This window comes from Rhinolophus hipposideros, assembly GCF_964194185.1.
Source record: "Rhinolophus hipposideros genome assembly, chromosome: 21".
In the NCBI taxonomy this organism is placed as follows: Eukaryota; Metazoa; Chordata; class Mammalia; order Chiroptera; family Rhinolophidae; genus Rhinolophus; species Rhinolophus hipposideros.
In genome coordinates, this window is record NC_138067.1 from 45,894,762 (window position 1) to 45,916,644 (window position 21,883).

General features: G+C 42.3%; 1 protein-coding gene across 2 annotated transcripts; it reads left to right on the forward strand.

The window, feature by feature from the left end:
• The first annotated feature begins 4,752 nt into the window (after window positions 1-4,752).
• Window positions 4,753-21,597, forward strand: LOC308490061 (zinc finger protein 350-like). Of its 2 annotated transcripts, none has more exons than XM_081031801.1 (5): window positions 4,753-4,845; window positions 9,941-10,131; window positions 15,003-15,129; window positions 15,416-15,511; window positions 18,851-21,597. In XM_081031801.1, the coding sequence occupies exons 2-5, from the start codon at window positions 10,039-10,041 to the stop codon at window positions 20,194-20,196; spliced, it is 1,662 nt and encodes a 553-aa protein (XP_080887927.1). In that variant the 5' UTR covers window positions 4,753-4,845; window positions 9,941-10,038; the 3' UTR covers window positions 20,197-21,597. The 2 variants fall into 2 exon arrangements, with proteins under 2 accessions (XP_080887927.1, XP_080887928.1); XM_081031802.1 differs by lacking the exon at window positions 4,753-4,845 and adding an exon at window positions 5,004-5,137 and having other exon boundaries at window positions 18,851-21,367.
• The last annotated feature ends 286 nt before the right edge of the window (window positions 21,598-21,883 follow it).

The following is a 21,883-nucleotide window of genomic DNA, read 5'->3' on the forward strand; positions in this document are numbered from 1 at the left end:
GTCGCACTGTAACCACACGCTGGGTCTGCAACACTTGAGGCGGGTGGCGAGCATGCCCGCATGTCTCTGTTTTCACCACCCAGATCCGGAGACAGAACTCTCCACCCGACGTCTGTAAGCTGAGGCCATGTAGCACATCCACCCCTAGAATATACTCCGAACGGGGGAGACATAAACCTTGTAGGTACGAGGGGGAAGCCTTCCTATACCCAGTGGTAAGGAAACAGCTTTCACAGTCACAGTCTTTCTCCTGTAGCCATCAATGCAGATTGCTGGTCCGGGGAATAGTTCTGGGTTCCCATAAACAAGACTGCAGTCTGCGCCAGTGTCAACTAGGGCCAAAACCCTCTGCACATTAGAAGGGGACCAATGTATGGACAGTTCCACGTGGGGCCTCTGGTCCCCGCTTGTTACCCTCTGGTAACTGGGTACCTTGTCACCCCCGCCCCCTAATCAAGCTGAAAGGAGTTGGCCTTAAGCCCATGATGTCCTGGAGGGATATAGGTCGCAATTTCCTCGACTTCTCCTTTAGGCTTCACCGGAATTGCTGTACCAGACGCAACTGTTCCCAGAGTTCCAACAAGATTGCATTGGATTGTCGGTCTAGTTTTCCCCGATCAACCCCTGCTGCCACGAGATCACGCCACATCTGTATGCGTGTTACTCTCTGAGGCCCATGACCTCGCCCCCTTACATTTGACTTGGGTTTCCAGGCCTTAACTTCTCGGACCTCCTGTCTTAACTTCCCTTGCCGCCGGCTTTCAACATCCCCTAGGGTGGCCATGGCAAAGGTAACTTCCTGGATCTGCCGCCCCACATAGGGCGTAGAATGGCACCCAAGGATCCTAAAGCACTTGCAGGGGCAGTATCCAAAACCAGATCTCTCAGGCTGGTTGTAAAACGCTTGTCATCCGGCCTCATATATTATAGTTGAACATAGCATGTCTCATACCCATATCATGGATGATTTGAGTAAGTTCAGTATACGATTGCCATTTACTCACAGTGTCTTGCAGCTCGCCAGCCTCTCCCCATACTGTGTGTACCGCAGTGGTGAGCCACTCCGTTAGAGTGTGGTTGCCCTGGTCTTGAACCAACCTATGGCAGTTCTGTAACCTTTATCGCATGGACAGATACACCGTCACAGAGGCTAGCTTTTCCATCTTGCCTGGGGAGCAGAGAATGCTGTTTACCCCCTCATCCCATGAAAGTAGCAGCCAAGCTGAGATCAGCTCCCCAGGGCACTGTCGGTGCTGCCTCGAGTGTAAGGGATATAGATTGTGAACTCAGTCACAGCTGGGTTGCCGGCAGCAATACCCTTGGGGCCCAAAGGTTGCTCATGCTTTACCTTTTGCTTCAAGATTGGCGGGGCCTGGTGGTGGGAGCTACATTGTCTCCATTCGTGTCCTCCGCCTCTGCCTCAGAGTCTCCACTCCACTGTGCATCTCATCCTCTAACAAGCGGAGCCGAGCTTCCCACGCCCCCACCTGGACACCTGGTCCCACACCTGGGCTATTCCAGCAAGCGCTTCCTCAATGTTATGATGCATTGCGGTTAGAACCTCCTCCAACCGGCGGTCCAGAGCTTCCAGCGCCTCCCCCCGGGGCTGCTTTTCTGGCACCTGAGCTATTTCATTAAGCTTATCCTACATGTTACGACACAAGGCAGTGAGGAACATCCAGCCCACATGGCCAGCTGTACCCGTGGCCTCCTCTGACAACCGCTCAGCTAGAACCTGCAGGGCCCTCTCCACACAGGCCAGAGAGCCTTCCATGTCCTCCCACCCCTACTCGGGGGTCCAACTTCTGAGTACAGTGGCCACCGGACACCACACACTGTGTGGGGGCCACATGTCCTCCTGCCCAGTGTCAGACACCATTCCTAACTGGCCGGAACCCTGCTCTCTGCACCATTTGTCATGCAGGGTGTCATGCGGGGTCTCTGGTCCTGCTCCCCACATAAGAACGCAGGATATGGTGAGGCCAAAATGGAACACCCATAGAGCACATACATAGGGGAAGTCATATCACTATATTCTCGCTGGCGCTGGGTGAGTCACACGAAGTAGGATCCAAACAATCCGCACTCCGCCATTCACTTCTCTGCCTGCCAACCAGCCAACCAATCAACGCAATCCCAGCAGTTACTATTAGTAGCCAATTGGCTAACCGGTTACAGCTGACGGCCAACCAATCACAATCATGGTCATTCACCACCCAAGGCATCACCTCCCCACACGAGGCTGAGAGCCTGGAAACTTCTCTTTGGGACTCTGTCCCCACATTGACCAAAGTGTCCACTTGTATAATATATATATATATATATATATATATATATATATATATATATATATATACATATATATACATATACATATATATGTATATATATATATACTATATGAAGGATACGTATATCCTATATAAAAGATATATATATACTTTACTGTATATATATATATATATAATAGTTGATATTCAATATTATTCTACATCAGCTTCAGCTGTACAGTGCAGTGAGGCATCTGCACAATCTATGAAGTGATTCCTCCCAATAAGTCCAGTACCCATCTGACACCCTACATAATCTTTACAACATTATTGATTATATTCCCCATATTGTATTTCACATTTCCATGACTCTTTTGTGACTATCATTTTGCACTTTCTAATCCCTTTGCCTTCACCCCCATCCCTCAACACCCTCCATCTAGCAACTATCAGATTTTTCTCTGTATCTCTGATTCTATTTCTGTTTTGTTTACTTGTTTATTTTTTTAAGATTTTTTTATTGGGGAAGGGGAACTGGACTTTATTGGGGAACAGTGTGTTTTTTTCCAGGACCCATCAGCTCCAAGTCAAGTTGTCCTTTCAATTTTAGATGAGAAGGGTGCAGCTCACCTCCAATTCCAGTTGCCATTTTTCAATCTGGTTGCGGGGGGAGTGGCTCAATGGCCCATGTGGGAATTGAACCAGCAGCACTGTTGCTCAGAGCTTGTGCTCTAATCAACTGAGCTATCCAGCTGCCCTACTTGTTTATTCTGTTCTTTAGATTCCACATATAAGTGAGATCATATGGTATTTGTTTTTTTCAAACTGACTTATTTCACTTAGCATAATATTCTCTAGGTCCATCCATGTTGTTGCAAATTGTAAGATTTCATTCTTTTTTATGGCAGAGTAATACTCTTGTATAAATGTACCGGAGTTTCTTTATCCAATCATCTATTGATGGACATTTCAGGTGTTTCCATGTCTTGGCTATTGTGAATAGCACTGCAGTAAATATAGAGGTACATATATTTTTTTGAATTAGTGTCTTGGATTTCTCTGGATGGATACCTAAGAGTGGAATTGCAGGGTCATAAGGTATTTCCATTTCTAGTGTTTTGAGATACCTCCATACTGACATACTGATTTCCACAGTGGCTGCACCAATCTGCAATCCCACCAACACAGCTCAAGGGTTCCCTTTTCTTCATATCCTTGCCAACACTTTTTTGTTGATTTATTGATGATAGCTATTCTGACAGGACTGACGTGGTATCTCGTTGTGGTTTTTATTTGTATTTATCTGATGATCAGTGACGTTGAGAATCTTTTCATATGTCTATTGGCCATCTGTATGTCCTCTTTGGAGAAATGTTTATTCAGGTCCTCTGCCCATTTTGTAATTGGGTTGTTTGTTTTTTTGGTGTTGAGTTGTATGAATTTTTTATAATACTCTTCACTTTCTTAAGTGTTGTGCTTAGAAGTACAATTTTAATTAAGTCCAATTCATTATTTTTTCTTTTATGGCTCATCCTTTACTGTGTTGTTTCAGAATGCTTTGGCTAACTCAGGTTCAGAAAGAATCTCTCCTGTTTGCTTTTCTAAGTTTTATACTGTTAGCTCTTATATTTATGTCTGTGATACATTTTGAGTTCATTTTTGTTTGTGGTTAGAATTAAGGGTCTTACTTTATTTTTCTGCAAATAGATATACAATTATACCAGTACTTTTTGTTGAAAAGACTAACTCCATTGGATTATTTTGGGACAAAAGCTATTGATCTTAATATTTTTGGATTCTCAATTTTGGTAGTGCCTTTCTCATCATTTACTGGCCTCACTTTTAGTGGCCGTTCCCCGAGACCCCCATCCCATTGCCAATGGAGACTTGTCCCAGCAGCTCTTTCCCCCTAGTTGGTGACGACGGCTAGCCTCACACAGTACCAGTTCCTGAAAACCTTTTTCTGTTCTTATAAACCACCACTTCCTGCAAGAAATTTTCCGCCAGCCGTTTCCTGTGGGTGTCGTTTAGCAGACGTATGACCTTTTCTCTTTCCAGGAGTTCGTTCTCTGCTGCTATACTGACACCTGAATTCCTGCACGTTTCAAAACTTTTTCTTAAAATACAAAGTGTAAAATAAAGGCCGCGGCCATGTGACTTCTCTGCCCAGCCCGCCGAGCGAACACAATTTTGCTCGCTCCAAATTTGCCTCGCGGAGCTCGAGTCTCTGAAAATCTACTTATTTTCCACAAGAGTCGAAGTGCCAGGACACTAGATAATTTCAGTGGCTTCTCATCTTCCCGCTAGTCCTGGCTACTGGCACCAAACACGCCCCTTTGCCTTATGTTCGTCAGTCAGGTCTCCCAACATGGTGGCCCCCATGGCGCCACGGCAAGCTGGGCGCGGACATGTTGCCACCGGGGACAGTACGGTAATCCAGTTGGCGGTTCTTTAAATGCCTGAGAGCCTCCTCGGCCACCGTAGGCAGACGACATATCATGGCGACGATTCCAGAAGCAGAAGCAGTTCGCGGAAGTGTTACATTCGGACTCTCCTGGTGGGCGGGAGAAATCAGGTCAGTGTGTGCATTTGTCCTTTGAAGTTTCTAAAAAATTTTTTGTCTTACGGGAGGTTTGTCTCTCACAGGGTACATGACGTCACAGGGTGGAAGTGGTGTTGTTGGACCCGTTGAATTATCGATGGATCGGGTGGGAGGAGCGCCAAGGTAGTGGGGAGGAGCCAAGTGGGGTGTGACACGCCTGCTTATTGTTAGGATACCTTTGCGATCATTAGACGGTTAACGGTCTGTAGAGGTCAACGACCCTGTTCCAAATGTCAGGGTCTTCGCGGGTCACTCTGTACCGGATGTAGGTGGCATTTCGATTGATTGCGGTGTCAGGTTCAGTTTGGGGATTTAATATACCGCTCAGTGATGCCGGGATCGGGGTGGATGTCATCCTATGGGGGTATCTGGTCCAGGTTTGGGATAGATAAGGGTATGTATGATCAGTGTTGTGGTCCAACGAGAATTGTGAGGCGGAAGCCTCGGACACCTAGGACCCCGGGCTGGTGGTTGGGTTGAGGTTCCGACCTCGGCTGCTGCAGGCGGAGCGGAATCCATAGCATTCCACAGTTTGAGTGTACGGCAGTTTCCCCTACTGTTAATTATGCTTGTATTGTTTGCAGTTTGGATTGTTACGCATAATGCAGCTATGAAAATTCTTGTACATGTTTTCTGGTTCAAATGTGAGACAGATTTCACCCACATCCCCCTCATTTGTATATAGCTTACACGGTAACTTAGAAAAAGCGGTACAGGACTAGGCAGGTAGTTAGAAACCCTATGTTTTTTTAGCCTTTTATCCAGGGGTTGACTAACCGCAGACGGAGACACTAATTCAGGCACGCCCATCGGGTACCCATCTGTGGCTACTTTCGCAGCAAAGGCAGAACTGAGTCTCATGGACCTCAAAGTCGAAAATACATACTGTCTATCCCCTTGCGGAAAACGTTTGCCAATGCCTGCGCTCACCTGGTAATGTTACAGCGGCTGACACAGTTGCTTACCTGCCTGACACACATTCACACTTTCTTCTTTGCTAACAGAAACTCCATGTTTGTCAGCCATCCTTCTGGCAAGGTGACTGATATCCCAGTTTATTAGTAAGTCCTGGTCGATCTTAGCCAATCGTGGTTCCAGTTACAATTGCTAGTGTTTGAATTTCTGTGAAATCAGCTTAGGTGTGTGGTGCATTTCCATCCAGCTATGTCGTATGTGAAAATCTGTTAGTGGTTTCTGGGGGAGCGTTTTCCCTTAAAAAAAATTCGTTGAATCTCTTTTTCCGTGTGGATGATGATATTGTCTGAATATAACCTTAATTTTCTGTCCTACTTTCTAATGTTTATAATTTATTCTTATTTCAATGTTTTGGCTCAAATCTGCAATACAAAGTAGGAAAGTGGGGTGGTAGTGAACATCTCTGTCCTGTTGCCTACCTAGAACATTCACCTGTTCTGTTGTCTGGAGTGAACCGTGTCTGAGGGGGTAAGAACATCAAATTATGAATTCATCCAAGATTTCAAATTTAATGACATAAAAAGGTTCACAGTGTTCTTTAAGACTAAACAAGTCTATTTAATGGAATTTATCCCATTAATTCTTTATATACTTTATTTGCACGAGTTTTCTTTTGTTCTGTCTCACTACAAATGCGTATATTTTATTCGTCTTTTTAAAGGATAAGCTTTGGTATTGTTTAGCTCTTGTATTTATTTGTTAATTTCAAAGCTCTACAAGTTAATCAGTATGAAAGCAATATTTACATATATGTATATATGTACTGTTTACATATATTTTATATAAATATATAAATTACATATAAATACATATTTTTATATAATATATAATTTATACAAATAATATATAAAATAAATACATAAAAATATATAACAATATAAATATATAAAATGTTAAGTACATATTATAAATACATATACACAAAATTTCATACTGTTATATATGTAAATATATACATATCTATCTATGTATCTATGTATCTATGTATCTATCTATCTATCTATCTATCTATCTATCTATCTATTTTTATTGCCCCGGTCAAGAAACAACACTGCTAGCACCCCAATGGTGTTCTGTGAGCCCCATCCCAATTATATTACATCCTCACACTGAACGGTAATTACCATCCTTTGCTCTCAATACCAAGACCTTTAACGCTTGTCTGTACAGTTTTACCATGTAATTAATCATTGTTAATCTTTATTTAGTTGTGCCTATTTTTAACTGTGTAACATGCGTTTTTTTAATGTCAGTCTTCTTTTACTCGATGCTTGTAAATCATTGATATTTTTGCACATAAAAGGGTATTTCATTTGCTCTGTAACACACAAACCTATTTTATAATGTTTACACAGTAAATATTTTAGGAATTGCAGGCCACAGGGGGTCTCTCACATATGCTTCCCAAAAAGATGTTTTTGTTTCATCATCCTTTAAAAATGTAAAAAAGCATTCTTAGCTTGCAAGCTGGCCCAAGTTGTATTTTCCCTGTAGCATTCCATAGTCTGAGTGTATGGCAGTTTATCCTACTGTTAATTAAACTCATATTGTTTGCGGTTTGGATTGTTATGAATACTGCTGCTATGAAAATTCTTGTACATGTCTTCTGGTTCAAAGATGCCCTTTTTGGGGAGAGGCATATAGCTTGGATGTATACCTCAGAGTGAAATTGCTGTGTTTTAGGGAATGTGTAACTTCAGTCTAAATAGATGATGTCAAAATGTTTTCCAGAATGGTTGTATCATTTACAGTTCCTCCAGCACAATATAATTTGCTTTATAGTGTGCTTAACGTGGCCTGTTTAAAATATCTTTTCATACCTTAATATCATTGTGAGATTCTCTTGTATTTTCATCTTAAAGTTTTTGTTTTGTTTTTTAAAGATTTTATTGGGGAAGGGGAACAGGACTTTACTGGGGAACAGTGTGTACTTCTAGGACTTTTTCCAAATCAAGTTGTTGTTCTTTCAATCTTAGTTGTGGAGGGTGCAGCTAAGTTCCAGGTCCAGTTGCCATTGTTAGTTACAGGGGGCGCAGCCCACTATCTCTTGTAGGTGTCATGTAATCCAACTGGCAGTCTTGTGGTTGAGAGCCCACTGGCCCATGTGGGAATCAAACCAGCAGCCTTCTGCATTAGGAACACGGAGCTCCAATCGCCTGAGCCACTGGGCCGGCCCCATCTTAACGTTTTATTGATTTGCCTCTCCCTTTGAGATTGAGGGATTTCCCTCAAATAATTTTTGTGTATATTGTGGGTGGGGGTTCAACCTTATTCTCCCCTTCCCCCCATGCCCCAGCATGGATACCTGATTGTCCCAACACTATTTTTTAAACACATCCTTACCCTCTTCTCTGCTATCTGTGTTATCTGTGTCAAGTCGCTATATACCCATGAGTCTGTTTATAGGCATTTTATATTGTTCCTTTGGCCTATTTGTCTACTATTGTGCTACTATTACACTGTCATAATTAAAATAACTTTCAACCCTTGTAACTGATAGAGTAAGTCTTCCCAACTTTTTTTTAAGGTGCATATATAGCTGTTAGTTTAGAATTTCAATTGGATCTATATGTACATTTGGGAGATAAGACATCTTTAAAGTGCTTGGTTTTCTAAGTCATCTTCCTAGTCTGTCATTCCATTTAAGTCTGTTAAAATTTCTCTCAAGATTTTGTCCCACTTAACAAGTATTTTTGCTTTTCTTCAAAATGGTACTGCTTATAAACTTTATTTTGTTTGTTGATGGCCTATTCGGTCAGTTACTGCAAAAGGTGTGTTGAAATCTATTAGTCTGGATTTGTTTATTCTTGTTTTTTCGTCCATTTTTACTGTATACGTTTCAAGGCTTAGCTTGTTAGGTGCATAGAATTTGCAACATTTGTTTTAAAGATTTTTTTTAACTTTATTGGGGAAGGGGAACAGGACTTTTATTGGGGAACAGTGCAGGACTTTTTTCCAAGTCAAGTTGTTGTCCTTTCAATCCTAGTCGTGGAGGGTGCCGTTCAGCTTTAAGTTGTTGTCCTTTCAGTCTTAGTTGTGGAGGGCGCAGCTCAGCTCCAGGTCCAGTTGCTGTTGCTAGTTGAAGGGGGCGCTGCCCACCATCCCCTACGGGAGTCAAACTGGTAATCTTGTGGTTGAGAGGACGCGCTCCAACCAACTGAGCCATCCAGGAGCTCAGCGGCAGCTCAGCTCAAGGTGTCGTGTTCAATCTTTAGTTGCAGGGGGTGCTGCCCACCATCCCTTGTGGGACTCAAGGAATTGAACTGGCTACTTGTGGTTGACGGGACCCGCTCCAATCAACTGAGCCATCCAGGATTGCATTGTATTTACCCCACTGTTTTCTGAACCTTATTCTCTTTTTTTTGGCTTTGTTTTGGATGATTTTCTTATTACATTTCCTCTTTCCATTAGCATAGAAATTATGTACTTGAAGACAATTGTTAGTTTTCATCCTGACACTAGAGATCACATACAGCAAGGAACCTTTCTTTATTGAATTCTTATATTAATTAGTACTTTTACCCTCTTCTCCCACAATACAGGGGTCTTAGAGCACTTCAGCTTCATTTACCACTTTCCAAATTATTCACAATATCATTTGCTTTCTATATATTTAAAACCCTGTAAGATATCATTATTGTTTATAAGACAATGCTGATGATTTGCCCAGTGCATTGGTTTTCAGACTGAAATGGGTGCAGGTACGGGGTGTACAAAAGCATTTGAAGAGGCCCCTGAGCACACAAGGTTTAATGGAAAACGGTGCGCAGGTCGTCTCTTTCCAGGTCGTGTCTTGTGTGTGATTGATCTGCCTGAGGTTCACCTGCTCCTGAGGCATGGTGTGGGGATGGATTTATTTCCCAGGTCCCCTTTGACAGTCACTCCACTTAAACTCCACAGAACAAAGGAATACTCCCTCACAGTTAGAACCTAAGGCTTTTTGGACAGAAGAATAAATTCTTCCAGGACACCAAATAAAGGGACACTTAGCAATATTGTGTACAATGTGTGAAGGTGAGTGCCCAGGAGCAGTGTAGCATCTGGGCCCAGCAGAAATGTACCACTCAAATAGAATTTTCTCCTTAACCCACAGGTCCTGACTTCCTAGGAGCAAAATAATCAACTGAAAGAAGTTACAGGATTGGGTGTCAGCATTTCCTGGGACACACCTGACTGACGACAGATATCTAGATGGAAATTTGGAGTGGTTCCAGAAGGTACCAAGACAGAGCCTCCCCATTGCCAGCTGTTTTCAGAAAACAGAAGAAAATGCTTCAGGGCCAGGTGACTTTGGGTTTGTTTTATTCATTCCTTTGTTCCTTAATGGATTTGTAGAGGCCTATAAAAACCACTTCTGTTAATCTGAAAAGTATAAATTTTGAAAAGCTGGGTCTTGGGAAGAATAAACTTAGTGTTTTTTTTTTGTTTTTGTTTTTTTTTTTTAAGATTTTATTGGGGAATGGGAACAGGACTTTATTGGGGAACAGTGTGTACTTCCAGGACTTTTTTCCAAGTTGAGTTGTTGTCCTTTCAATCTTAGTTGTGGACGGTGCTGTTCAGCTTCAAGTTGTTGTCCTTTCAGTCTTAGTTGTGGAGGGCACAGCTCAGCTCCAGGTCCAGTTGCCGTTGCTAGTTGCAGGGGGCGCAGCCCACCATCCCTTGCAGGAGTCGAACCGGCAACCTTGTGGTTGAGAAGACGCGCTCCAACCAACTGAGCCATCCGGGAGCTCAGCTGCAGCTCAGCTCAAGGTGCTGTGTTCAATCTTAGTTGCAGGGGGCGCTGCCCACCATCCCTTGCAGGACTCAAGGAATCGAACTGGCAACCTTGTGGTTGAGAGCCCACTGGCCCATGTGGGAATCGAACCGGCAGCCTTCGGAGTTAGGAGCACGTAGCTCCAACCGCCTGAGCCACCGGGCCGGTCCATAAACTTAGTTTTTAACTCAACATCAGGCAAAGTAACATGAGGAGTATACTTCACAGGAGTCACACTAAGTTGCTGACAGTAGGAGATAATGCATGGCAGAAGGGTCCTGTAGGTTCTACTAGCTGTCAGCTGATACCCATATCTCTAACAGTCAGCCCCACAGAAAATCATTATCATCTACTGGTATGGACCAGTTTTGAGGAGAAAGCAGATGACTTCCTGGGATGATGCCTGTGTGTCAGGCCCTGTGGTCTCAGGAAATTTCTTTCACGGTTCTTCCTGGAGGTGATGTGGTGGATGGTGTCCTGACCTGCAGCCTCCTCATAAATGTAGAAGCAGATGTCCTCTGGCTGTTTCTGAAATGTTAGATACCTCATAGGCCCCGGTAGGAATAGACTCGTAGAACTCAGTGAAAACAGAACCAACACAAAGTGACTTGAACCTTGGGGTGGTCTGGTTTTATCCAGCAATACAGCCTGAACATCCTAGGAAAGTGGAAGGATTCTGCACTTTTAAACGGTTCTCAATGAACAGGTAGCTGAACTCGTGTTTGAATGAAGACTTGGAAATCAATTTGAAGGTACTGTTGTCTGGTAAGGACCTGAGTTGGTGGCATCTACAGGATTTGCTCCAGATCTTCCCCTCCTCCTAGAAAATGCAGAGTCCTTCCTCATTTTGTAGTGAAGACATGACCTTATGTAAAGAGAGATCTGGCTTTGGCCCTCAGCTAGTGGAGGGTGATCTCTAGGTCCTGGAATGCCCTGCCTGGTAGAAGTGTCTTTGTTTGCCTGGGTGCTATGACCACTGGACAGTCTAAAATGTGATGTATGATGGGGCTTTGGGCCATGTGGTATCACTTCCAATCTTTGGAGGAAATGCCAGCTACAGTTATTAACCGGCTTCTAGAAGGGACTGGAGACTAAAGGTCAGTCATGCGAGCAATAGCTGATCAAGCCCAGGAAAAAACTCTGCACAACCAAGGCTTGGTTAGCGTCCCTGGCTGGCAGTACTCTCTGCACATTGCACCTGCCAGGATTGGGAGGACACTCCACGGGAGAGGGTAACCGGAAGCTTTATCTTTGTACCCTCCTAGACTCTGCCGTATGACTGTCTCCCAATTGCCGGATTTTAATTTGTAACATTTTCTCTTCAATAAAATTATTATCGTAAGTGTTGCACTTTCCTTAGTTGTGGGAGCCGTTCTAGTTAATTATTGCACCTAAGGGTGTCATAGGGACCCTGGATTTTGTGGCCTGATCTTCTGAAGTAAAGGTGATCCTGGGGACCTCTGAACTTGCAGCTAGTGTCTGAAGTGACAGCAGATCTATGGGAATTGTTTCCTTAGACTTTGCAATATGACTAGCTCTCGGGATCCAAATTGAAGTCAAAATTCTTATCTACCTTTTCTTAGATTGCCTTTATTTTGGTTAATTATACAACTGACTTAAGGATATATTTAGAGACTGAAATTACAACAGAGTACACATATCAAAAATGAGTTTATTCTTCATACACTTTCTTCTTAATCCCCTTTTGTAAATGTTTGGTGATACTTATTTACTATCACTGTATGTGTGTGTGAATCTGTGTTAACAAAAGTATGAGTATATATGTATCTGTCTGTAGACCTAAATATATACATCTATTTTGTTATTTTTTGTTATATGAATGGAATCATATCCAAAAATATAGCTGCCAACTTTGGTATATTTTGAGCATTCAAGGACCTGTGACTACTTTGATATTGAAAAACATTAACAATATAAAATTGCAGTTTGTGGTGCTACTTGAAAAAAACAAATTGCATTTGACAGTATTGGAGGTTGGGAGAAAACCAAGTATTTAACTTTGAAAAATGATGATGGAACATAAGCAAACATCTGTTTTTCGTGGGGGTGTGGGGATGGTTGTCTGTAACTTTAAAAAATACATTCTCTATCTGTATAAGTTTGTCATCTGAGGAATGTTATGTAAATGGAATCACAGTTTGTAGTCTTGAGATTTAAGTGAAATGGTGGTTGCCAGGTGGATCGTGAGAGTAGGAAGAATATGGATGTGGTTGTAAAGGGTGCCATGGGAGACCCTTATAGTGGAACTGTTCTGTGTCTTGATAATGGCAACGGCCACATGAATCCACACATGTGATAAAATTGCATAGAGTTAAGTACACAGGCATTATATTATAGTAAAATAATACTGGGTCTTATGTTAATTTTTGCTCCAAAAAATGCATTAGAGCTGATTGTCTGGCTATGTCTTATTTTCGGGGAAACACGGTATGGTTATGCGAGGTTACCATTAGTGGAAGCTGTGTGAAGGGTACATGTGTTCTGTCTGCATTATTTCATATAACTGGATATGATAATCTATGGTGATCTAAAATGAAAATTAAAAAATATTATATATATATTTTTTCAATGTACAAAAACCTATAAGCATCATTAATAAAGTTTAACTCACCAATAAACTCATATGTGACCCTTCTTCCTGAAGAAACCAGGGTAATCAGTGTAATCTGAATCCTCCAGACCGTTTACAGTGTAGACATAATTTTTGTTGTCATTTTAAGACTCATACTGCTAATGTTTATTGTTCTTGTTTTGTCCCTTTAAAGTATCCTTGCATTTGTTGTATGTTAGTACATGCCAGTCTCCCTTCCTCGTTTTGACCTGCTGCAGTATCTTCTAACTGATGTGTGCAATAATTTGGCTATTCTCTTACTAATGAACATTTAGGTAATTTTATTATTGCAAACCATGCAGTGGTGGACATCCTTGTTTATGCCTTTTTATGAAGATGTTGCAGTATTTTTGGAGAGTGTGCCCATTTCACATTCATTTATTTTGTTTTTTAAATAACTTTTTTCAATTACAGTTGACATACAATATTTTGTTAGTTTCTAGTGCACAACATAGTGATTAGACATTTATATAATTTATGAAGTGATCACCCTGATAAATCTAGTTCATCTCACATTTAAATGGATATGTGTGATTGCCTTGCAGAATGACTATTCCAATTTATGGGCATTGTAACCAAATGTTGAAAAATGCTGGCTCTGGGGCCACTTGCTAGCTTTGTGACATTGCACACATCATTTAGCTTTTCTACACCTGAATTTTCTCATCTATAAAATGAAATTATGAGGAACTTACCTCCAAAAGTATTGTGTGGATAAAATGAGCTAATCTATATGATGTGTGACCAAACAATATGGTGAATGTTTAAATTAAAAAGAAAATTATTGCAGTAAAAGACACATTGCCATTAAGTCCCCTAAAAATATTCCCCCTCGCTTTGAACACACTTATCCTATCGTTCTTGCCACTTTCTGAAGCAGTTCTGGAAATCCTCTTTCATATCTTTAGTTGCATTATTGTAGCTGCCTTGATGATCTGAATTGATTCAAAATGTTAACCTCTCAGGGTCATTTTGACTTGGGGGAAGAGCCAGAAGTCGCATAGTGCCAGATCCAGTGAACAGGGTGGGTGAGGACACACCGTAATGTTTTTATTTGGCAGAAATTGCTGTCCCAGAAGCGATGTGTGATATGGAACCTTTTTTGTTGTGATAGAAAATTATGGTGAATGCTGATGGTCAAATCAAATCAAATGAATGGTCAAATGCCATCCAGTGGAAAGGCAGGGATCTTCAGTACAGGAAGCGGCGCGAACCTTAGTAACAGTATGTGACAAGTTTCAAATAGTTCGATGCAGTCGGTCAGGTGTGAGCTACAGTTGAGAGAAGGTGTGTTTTAAAGTGTGCTGTAAATCATCCTCCATTATGACAACGTTCTGTGTCACACATGGCTTTGGTATGGCAGTTTCTGTCAAATAAAAACATTACGGTGTGTACTCATCCACCTTATTGACTGGATCTGGCACTGTGCAACTTCTGGCTGTTCCCCAAAGTCAAAATAATTCAGGACATCGAGGCAGCCACAACAGGACAACTAAAGACACTCATGAAAGAGGACTTCTAGAACCGCTTCAGAAAGTGGCAACAACGATGGGATAAGTGTGTTCAAAGCGAGGGGGAAGAGTTTGAGGGAGATTAATGGCAATGTGTCTTTTAATGTAATACATTTTTTAATTTAAACATTCACTGTATTGTTTGATCACACCTCATAGATAGATCCAGCCTATAAAGTGAAAATGAACAGAAAAACTAACATTTGTTCCATATCATCAAAAGGACACCACCCTATTAAACAGCACGGTGTTGTTACAGGAGTCCCTGACATTTGACGATGTGGCTGTGGCCTTCACGTGGGAGGAGTGGCAGCTCCTGGTCCCCGAGCAGAAGGACCTGTACCGGGACGTCATGTTGGAGAACTACAGCAACCTGGTGTCAGCGGGTGAGGACGGCTCCCCTGTGTCACTCTGAGGGTCCCCAGTCAGTGGCCTTTCCAGTCTCAGCTTCTGGAAGGTCTGGAGTGTCTGTGATGCTCTGAAGTGGCATGAGTCTCAGTCCCCGCTCTGGCCCCAGAGAAAGGGGTATATTCTCCCTCCTCCTGAGAGAAAAGCCTTTGCTTTTTGTAGGTGTGAAAATTGTTTTGTCTTTAAATCTAGCATTCTGCAGTCTTCACAGAACCTCATGCCCAATTCAGTATGTCTAAGTCTTCTATCATTTCCCATGAACAGGGTATCAAGCCTGTAAACCAGACGTGCTCTCCAAGTTGGATCGAGGAGAATCACCGTGGACAATGGCAGATGAAGTCCACTGTTGGACACGTTCAGGTGAGTGAGGGAACCAGTAAAGGGATAGGTATAGAAATCACATTCTATTCGTTCAGAGAAGAGTCACAGGTGAGGGGGGTTGAGGATAGGTAAGCAGTGCCTCCATGCATGTCTCTCCTGACCGGAGACCTCTGTACCTTTGTAGGAGTGTAGAGAAAAATACGTCCATTTTTCTCTTTTATTTTGTTTGCATGTTGATTTTTTTGTTTGCATAGTTTTCTTCTTCGCAGGATTCTCATATCTTCCTTTCTTCATACTCTTCCACCTCTCTAGCTATGAGTTTCCACCATCCAAGGCCTGGCTCCAGGAGAAATTCCTGAATTCCTCACTGTCTTCTGACCACTCCTCTTCCTGCCCCGGTAATGTGACTTCCCCTCCTATCCACCCCGTCTTAGGTGCTGTGTCCCAAAGTAAACTGGTCTTCACTGTGCCTTTGTCTGTTTTTCTTTCTCTCTTAGATTGTCTTTTTTGCCACTCTGAGGTTCTTCAAAGACTTGTTTTTCATTTTGTCATCTGATCTCCAATCCCTTCAATGTTTTCTTGATTCCAGTAAACAAAGATTTTTCTGTTCCCAGCAGGCGACGCCCAAAATGCTGTCTCCCTGATGTGATCCACCACAGACTTTAATTGAGTAGAATTTACTCATCTTGATGGCAACTCTCAGGCTCCCAATGACTGCAAGGACCTACAATTATCTTCCCTCCAGGAAACCCCTTTAAATTCATGTTCTCCTTCACTCCTGTGCTTCTTACATCCGGGCCATCCAGGTGTTAACCTCATATGTTCCCTATCCACAGAGCTCTCTTCTCTAAAGGAGCCTGCTGTTCATGATGTATTGTATCTAGAAAAGATATTTTAATGTTCTGCATTCTCTGTTCCAGCCTAAACCATACCATAACTCTTGCCTACTTCCATTTAATTCCTTTGTGTGTTTACTAATTTTGAACTTTTTTCTTGTTCATCATAGATGTTACCACTGTTTTTGTTTCCTGAAACTTTCATTTTTCTTCCCATCATATTCTGAGGACATTCTCAGTCAACTCCATTACCCATCACTTGTGATTAAAATTCTTTTTCAGTGATCTCCATGATATGATATCGTCTTGCTCACAAAGAAATACATTTCCATCTTCTCTCTTAAACTCTCTCTAGTGTGTTCCATACATGGGGTTGCCTTCTTGATTTATTTCTTTAAAAATTGTTTTTTGATAGCTTCCTGTATGCTGGGGGTAGGGGTAACAGCTGTGTGAAAAAGCATGCAAATAGACTAAGAGCTTTCATTCTGAGAGGAGGAGTCAAAAAATGAATCAAAATTCACAAATAAATAATGTATCTAGGGGTTGAAAGGTGCAGTGATAAAACTTTAGTCAGGAAAATGGAACACTAGCGGCTGGGGCTGGGGCTACTCTTTTAGGAAGGAAACACCTCTCTGATAGGTGCCCTTGAGCCATGAGATGAAGGAAGTTAGTAACCTGCTGGGTTCAGAGAGTCAAGTAGAGAGGATGGCAGGTTGAAAAGTCCACAACAGGAATGTGTTTGAGAAACACGAAGGAGCTTACATGGACAGAGTGGAGCGTGCTGTTGGGAATTTGATACTAATGAGGCCACGTGGCAGCTGCAGCAAGAGGAGGGAAGCAAACGGCAGCTGATCACGTGGGGCCTTGTAATGCATTTCAAGGAATCATGATTTTCCTCCTAATGAGATGAGAAAACATGGAAAGTTCTTGAGTGCTGGAATGACATGGAATAATTCATGTTTTCAAAGGATCCCTTTGGCTACTGTGTAGAAAGTAGACAATAGTGGGCAGGGGTCAGGCAGGAAAGTCATGGAGGAGGCTGTTGCAAAACATGATGACCAAGGGAATGGTTTGCTTCGGCATGGGTAGAGAGGTGTGTGTTGCTCACACTCTGGAGCACTTATTATAGCAGGAAGGTAAAATTTGACATTTAATTGAATAGTGGCAAGAGAAGAACAAACAGATGAAGGTTGATGGGAAGGTTCTTAGGCTGAAAATGGCTATAAAGGAACATTGAGGCAGCACAAGGAATAGTGAGTGTTTGGCCTTGGCATTGATTTTAGGAATAAGATATCTCCTTTGTTAAGGTACACTTGAGCAGGTAGGTGAGGGACATGAGTAGGTTCCTTGGTTGAGGAATGTTCCAAAGTAATCTGGAAAGGTCAAAGGCCTGAGGTAGGAGTATGTCTGAAGAACCTTAGCAAGCCTGTTGAGATAGAGCAGAGAGGGCAAGACTGGAGATAAGGTCAACAGAGTAGTGGTTGGGGGTCAGGGTAGCAACTCACATAAGGGCCTTTCAAAGACATTTTAAGACCTTGATTTTATTCCTCAAGAGATCAGAAACCACTAGGGAGTATTGAGTAGAGGACGACTGATGTGGTATAATTTATGTTGAAAAGATCACTTGGGCTACTGTATAGAAAATAGTCGCTGGCAGGGGATGACCAGGAAGCCCAGGCAGGAGGCTCCAGCTGTAGCATGAGAGTGAGTGGCTGTGACTGGTGGAATAGGTGGGTGTTAGTCCAGCTTTGGGTATATTTATAAAGGAGGGCAGGTGGGATTTAATACTGAGGTAGATACTGTGTTAGAGAAAGAGAAAAAGAAGGATGATGCTGAGACATTTGGCCATGGTTAGAGCAGAGTAGACTTCTCATTTAGGATGATGGGGATGATATGTGAAAAATGACATTAGGGTTAGGAAATCAGCAGTTGTTTTGGAGGTTTACATTAGAGGTGCCAGGAGCTCTCTGCTGTGTCATTATCGCCTCCTGCCATTCCAACCACAACAGTGAATCTACCAGGGAGTGTTGGCTTCTTCCAAAATGTGGCCTGATTTCCTCTGTCCCTCTCCCTTTCCATTGTGTCTTCAACCCGCTTTCCCAACCTGCAGCTGTTTTCCTTGTGTGTCTTTGCCCTGTAAGTGGTTTTACCAAAGTGCTGTGTAGGTTCCGTGAACATGAGGATGACTGTGTTTTTTATCCCCATCCTAGCACCGTGCCTGTTACACAGGGTGGTCAGGAATGTGGAGTGAGTCTGTGTCACCCACTTGGATGAGGGGGCCCTCCCACCTGTGGTCCACTGCTACAGTAAATTGCTTATGTTTTACAGTCTCTGCACGTTTGACAAAGCCAATATTCAGAAAGTAGCCAAATTTGTGTTTATTCATTATTACTGTTTTTCCCAATGTACATGAAACATTAAGCATGGAGTTTTATTTACACTCGTATCATAGGGTCGTCACTGAAACAGCTCACACCAAAGTACTTTTTTGAATTTTCTTCCAAATCAAGATGATGAAAGAATTCACTGTTTTCTTTCCTAGAAATCTGGAAAGAGGATGATCATCTGCTGGAGCACTTGCAAAATGAAAGCATGGAGAACACCCTAGAGCAATGGCATGAATGTCACACATTTGAAAATTCTGTCCATCAGAGCAAAACTCATTTAACGTTAAGGCAAGATCATGATATATTTGACTCACATGGAAAATGCATGAAATCAGATTTAACTTTACTTAACCAGAGCAGAAGCTGTGAAATAAAGAACCCCGCTGAGCTTAGTGGAGATGGGAAATCCTTTCATCATGCTAACAGTGAACAATTTCAGACTGCAGTTAAATTCCCCGAAAGCCGAAAACTCGTCAGCACTAAGTCCCAACTCATCAAGCATCAGAAGACTCAGAAAATGGAGAGGCCTCATGTATGCAGTGAATGTGGGAAAGCGTTTGTGAAAAAGTCTTGGCTTACTGATCACCAGATTATTCATACAGGAGAGAAGCCCCATCGGTGTGGTCTGTGTGGGAAAGCCTTCTCCAGAAAGTTCATGCTCACGGAACACCAGAGAACACACACAGGAGAGAAACCTTACAAATGCTCTGAATGTGGCAAAGCGTTTCTCAAGAAATCGCGGCTCAATATACATCAGAAAACACACACAGGAGAGAAACCCTTTATATGCAGTGACTGTGGGAAAGGCTTCATCCAGAAAGGCAACCTAATTGTACACCAGCGAATTCATACAGGCGAGAAACCTTATATATGCAACGAATGTGGAAAAGGCTTCATCCAGAAGATGTGCCTCATAGCACATCAGAGATTTCACACAGGAAAGACACCCTTTGTGTGCAGTGAATGTGGAAAATCCTGTTCCCAGAAGTCAGGTCTCATTAAACATCTAAGAATTCACACAGGAGAGAAACCCTTTGAGTGCAGTGAATGTGGGAAAGCCTTTACCACAAAGCAGAAGCTCATTGTCCATCAAAGAACTCATACAGGAGAGCGACCCTATACCTGCAGTGAGTGCGGGAAAGCTTTTGCCTACATGTCTTGCCTTGTGAAACATAAGAGGATACACACAAGAGAGAAATGTGGAGATTCAGCCAAGATGGAAAACCCTCTCACAGAGAGCCACAGCTCATCACAGAACAGTGTTCTGCAGGAGAAAAACCTTGTTAATACGGTGACTGTGCAGGTGCCACCTATGTCCCCTCACACAGCATTAAACATCAGTGGGCTCCCAGCCAACAGGAATGTAGTCATAGTGGGCCAGCCTGTGGCCAGATGTGCACCCTCAGGAGGATTTGCACAGGACAGAAACCTGAATGCAGTGAGTGTGGTCACGCCTTCAGTGATCAATTACATCTTATTTTATGTCACAGCAAACCAGTAGGAAAAAACTCAGAGACATTCTGTGTGTAAAAGGCTTGAGCAAAAGTTTCTAGCTCACACTGTCTGAGAAGTCAATACTGAGAAAAAGTGTGAAATGCTGAGACTTGGAAAGCCTGATATCCTATTAAATACATGCACTGATATGGAAGCATAATCTGATGTTAACTCAAACACATACATCAGTTGCTCTGTTGTGTCAAAGGAATGAAAGAATTGAGTGGAAGAAATAAGTGAATGTTTAAAACATAATTTGTATCTGAAATGTTGCTATGAATGGCAAACCAGGAAAGGCTAATACTGGTGGGATGTGAACATGTATATATCAGTTCAGTTTCCCCAGGCCATGGTAAAGGGCCAAGTGAAAACTGGGAAGTCTACTGGAAGTCTCAGAAGTTTATATTATGCAGAGGGATTTAAGGAACAACAGGTTCAGACTGAGTCGACTCATTCATTTGACCAAGTATTGGTCAAATACTTCCTTTGTTCCTGTTTCTGTTCCAGGAGGTGAGGATATTGTGTTGATCAAAACAAATCTAGAGAGAGCAGTGAGGTAGACGGATTACTCCTAAGTGGTATCTCTGTACTCCAGCTGATCTAGTGAGAGGATGTGACATTGTCTTAGTCTATTCTGGTTGCTTTCAGAGAATACCATAACCTGGTAGCTTGTAAAAACAAATTTATTTCTCACAGCTCTGCAAGCTGCAGAACCCCAGATCAAGGCACCAGCAGATTCCGTGTCTGTTGAGGACTAGCTTCCTGGTTTGTTGAAGACAGTCATCTCACTGTGTCCTCACAAGGGGAAGGGGCAGTGGAACGCTCTGGGATGTCTTTTTTAAGGGCACCAATCCCATTCATGAGGTCTCCACCCTCATGACCTAATCAGCTCTCGAATGTCTCCACGTCTTAATACCATGACAATTGGGGTTAGGCTTCAAAGTGAATTTTGGCGGGGACACAAGTACTCACTCCATGGCAGGATATGGAGTAATTGGTTTAAGGAGTTAGGATCATTTCTTCTTTAAGGGATATATTATTCCAAGAGAAGGCGTGGACTCCTCTTAATGGACTTGAAGCACCTCAAGGTACAAGTAAGTTATTTAATATCCATATCTTATCTCCCCAAGTAGATTGAAAATTCCTTGGTAATGTTTTTTTTTTCTATTTAAAGTTTTAAAAACAAAATTGAAAAATCAGTTCCTTTGTTGCACTAAACCACATTTCAGGTGCTCAATAGCTGTACATGACTAGTGGCTATCTCATTGCACAGGACAGACAATGAGCAAAACTTTGTAGCTAACTATATGGCTGCAAAGTATGTACTGAGAGAAATCTCATAATTTCCACCATCCCAGAAAGTTCTATTGGAGAGCACTGGTTTATGTGACTTTATGTTTCCCAGCACAGAAAAACAAAAATTTTGATTTGGAGAGTGAATCAGTGAGCTAAATGACTAATCAGAGTATGTTGTCATTGAAGGGATTGAGCCATTGGGAGGCAGTTCTAAAGAACACAGTTGTCTCCTCCCAAATTTTATGTGATTAGACTCAATAACTGAATATAAACTGAGCAGAGCAGAAAAGAAAAAGGATCCTCAGAATAAACAGAATAAAAAGGAGGATGAGAATCTTAGTCTCTAAGAATGGAGGAGATTATAGGAGGTGGGAGGTACTGTCCTCAATGGATGCTGT

Bases quoted from the DNA above. Each gene is read 5' to 3' on its own strand.
- LOC308490061 (XM_081031801.1), top strand. From the start codon at position 10,039: ATGGAAATTTGGAGTGGTTCCAGAAGGTACCAAGACAGAGCCTCCCCA. The intron at 10,132-15,002 runs GTGACTTTGGGT...GTGTTGTTACAG, and splicing joins AGAAAATGCTTCAGGGCCAG to GAGTCCCTGACATTTGACGA. The intron at 15,512-18,850 runs GTGAGTGAGGGA...TTTCTTTCCTAG, and splicing joins CCACTGTTGGACACGTTCAG to AAATCTGGAAAGAGGATGAT.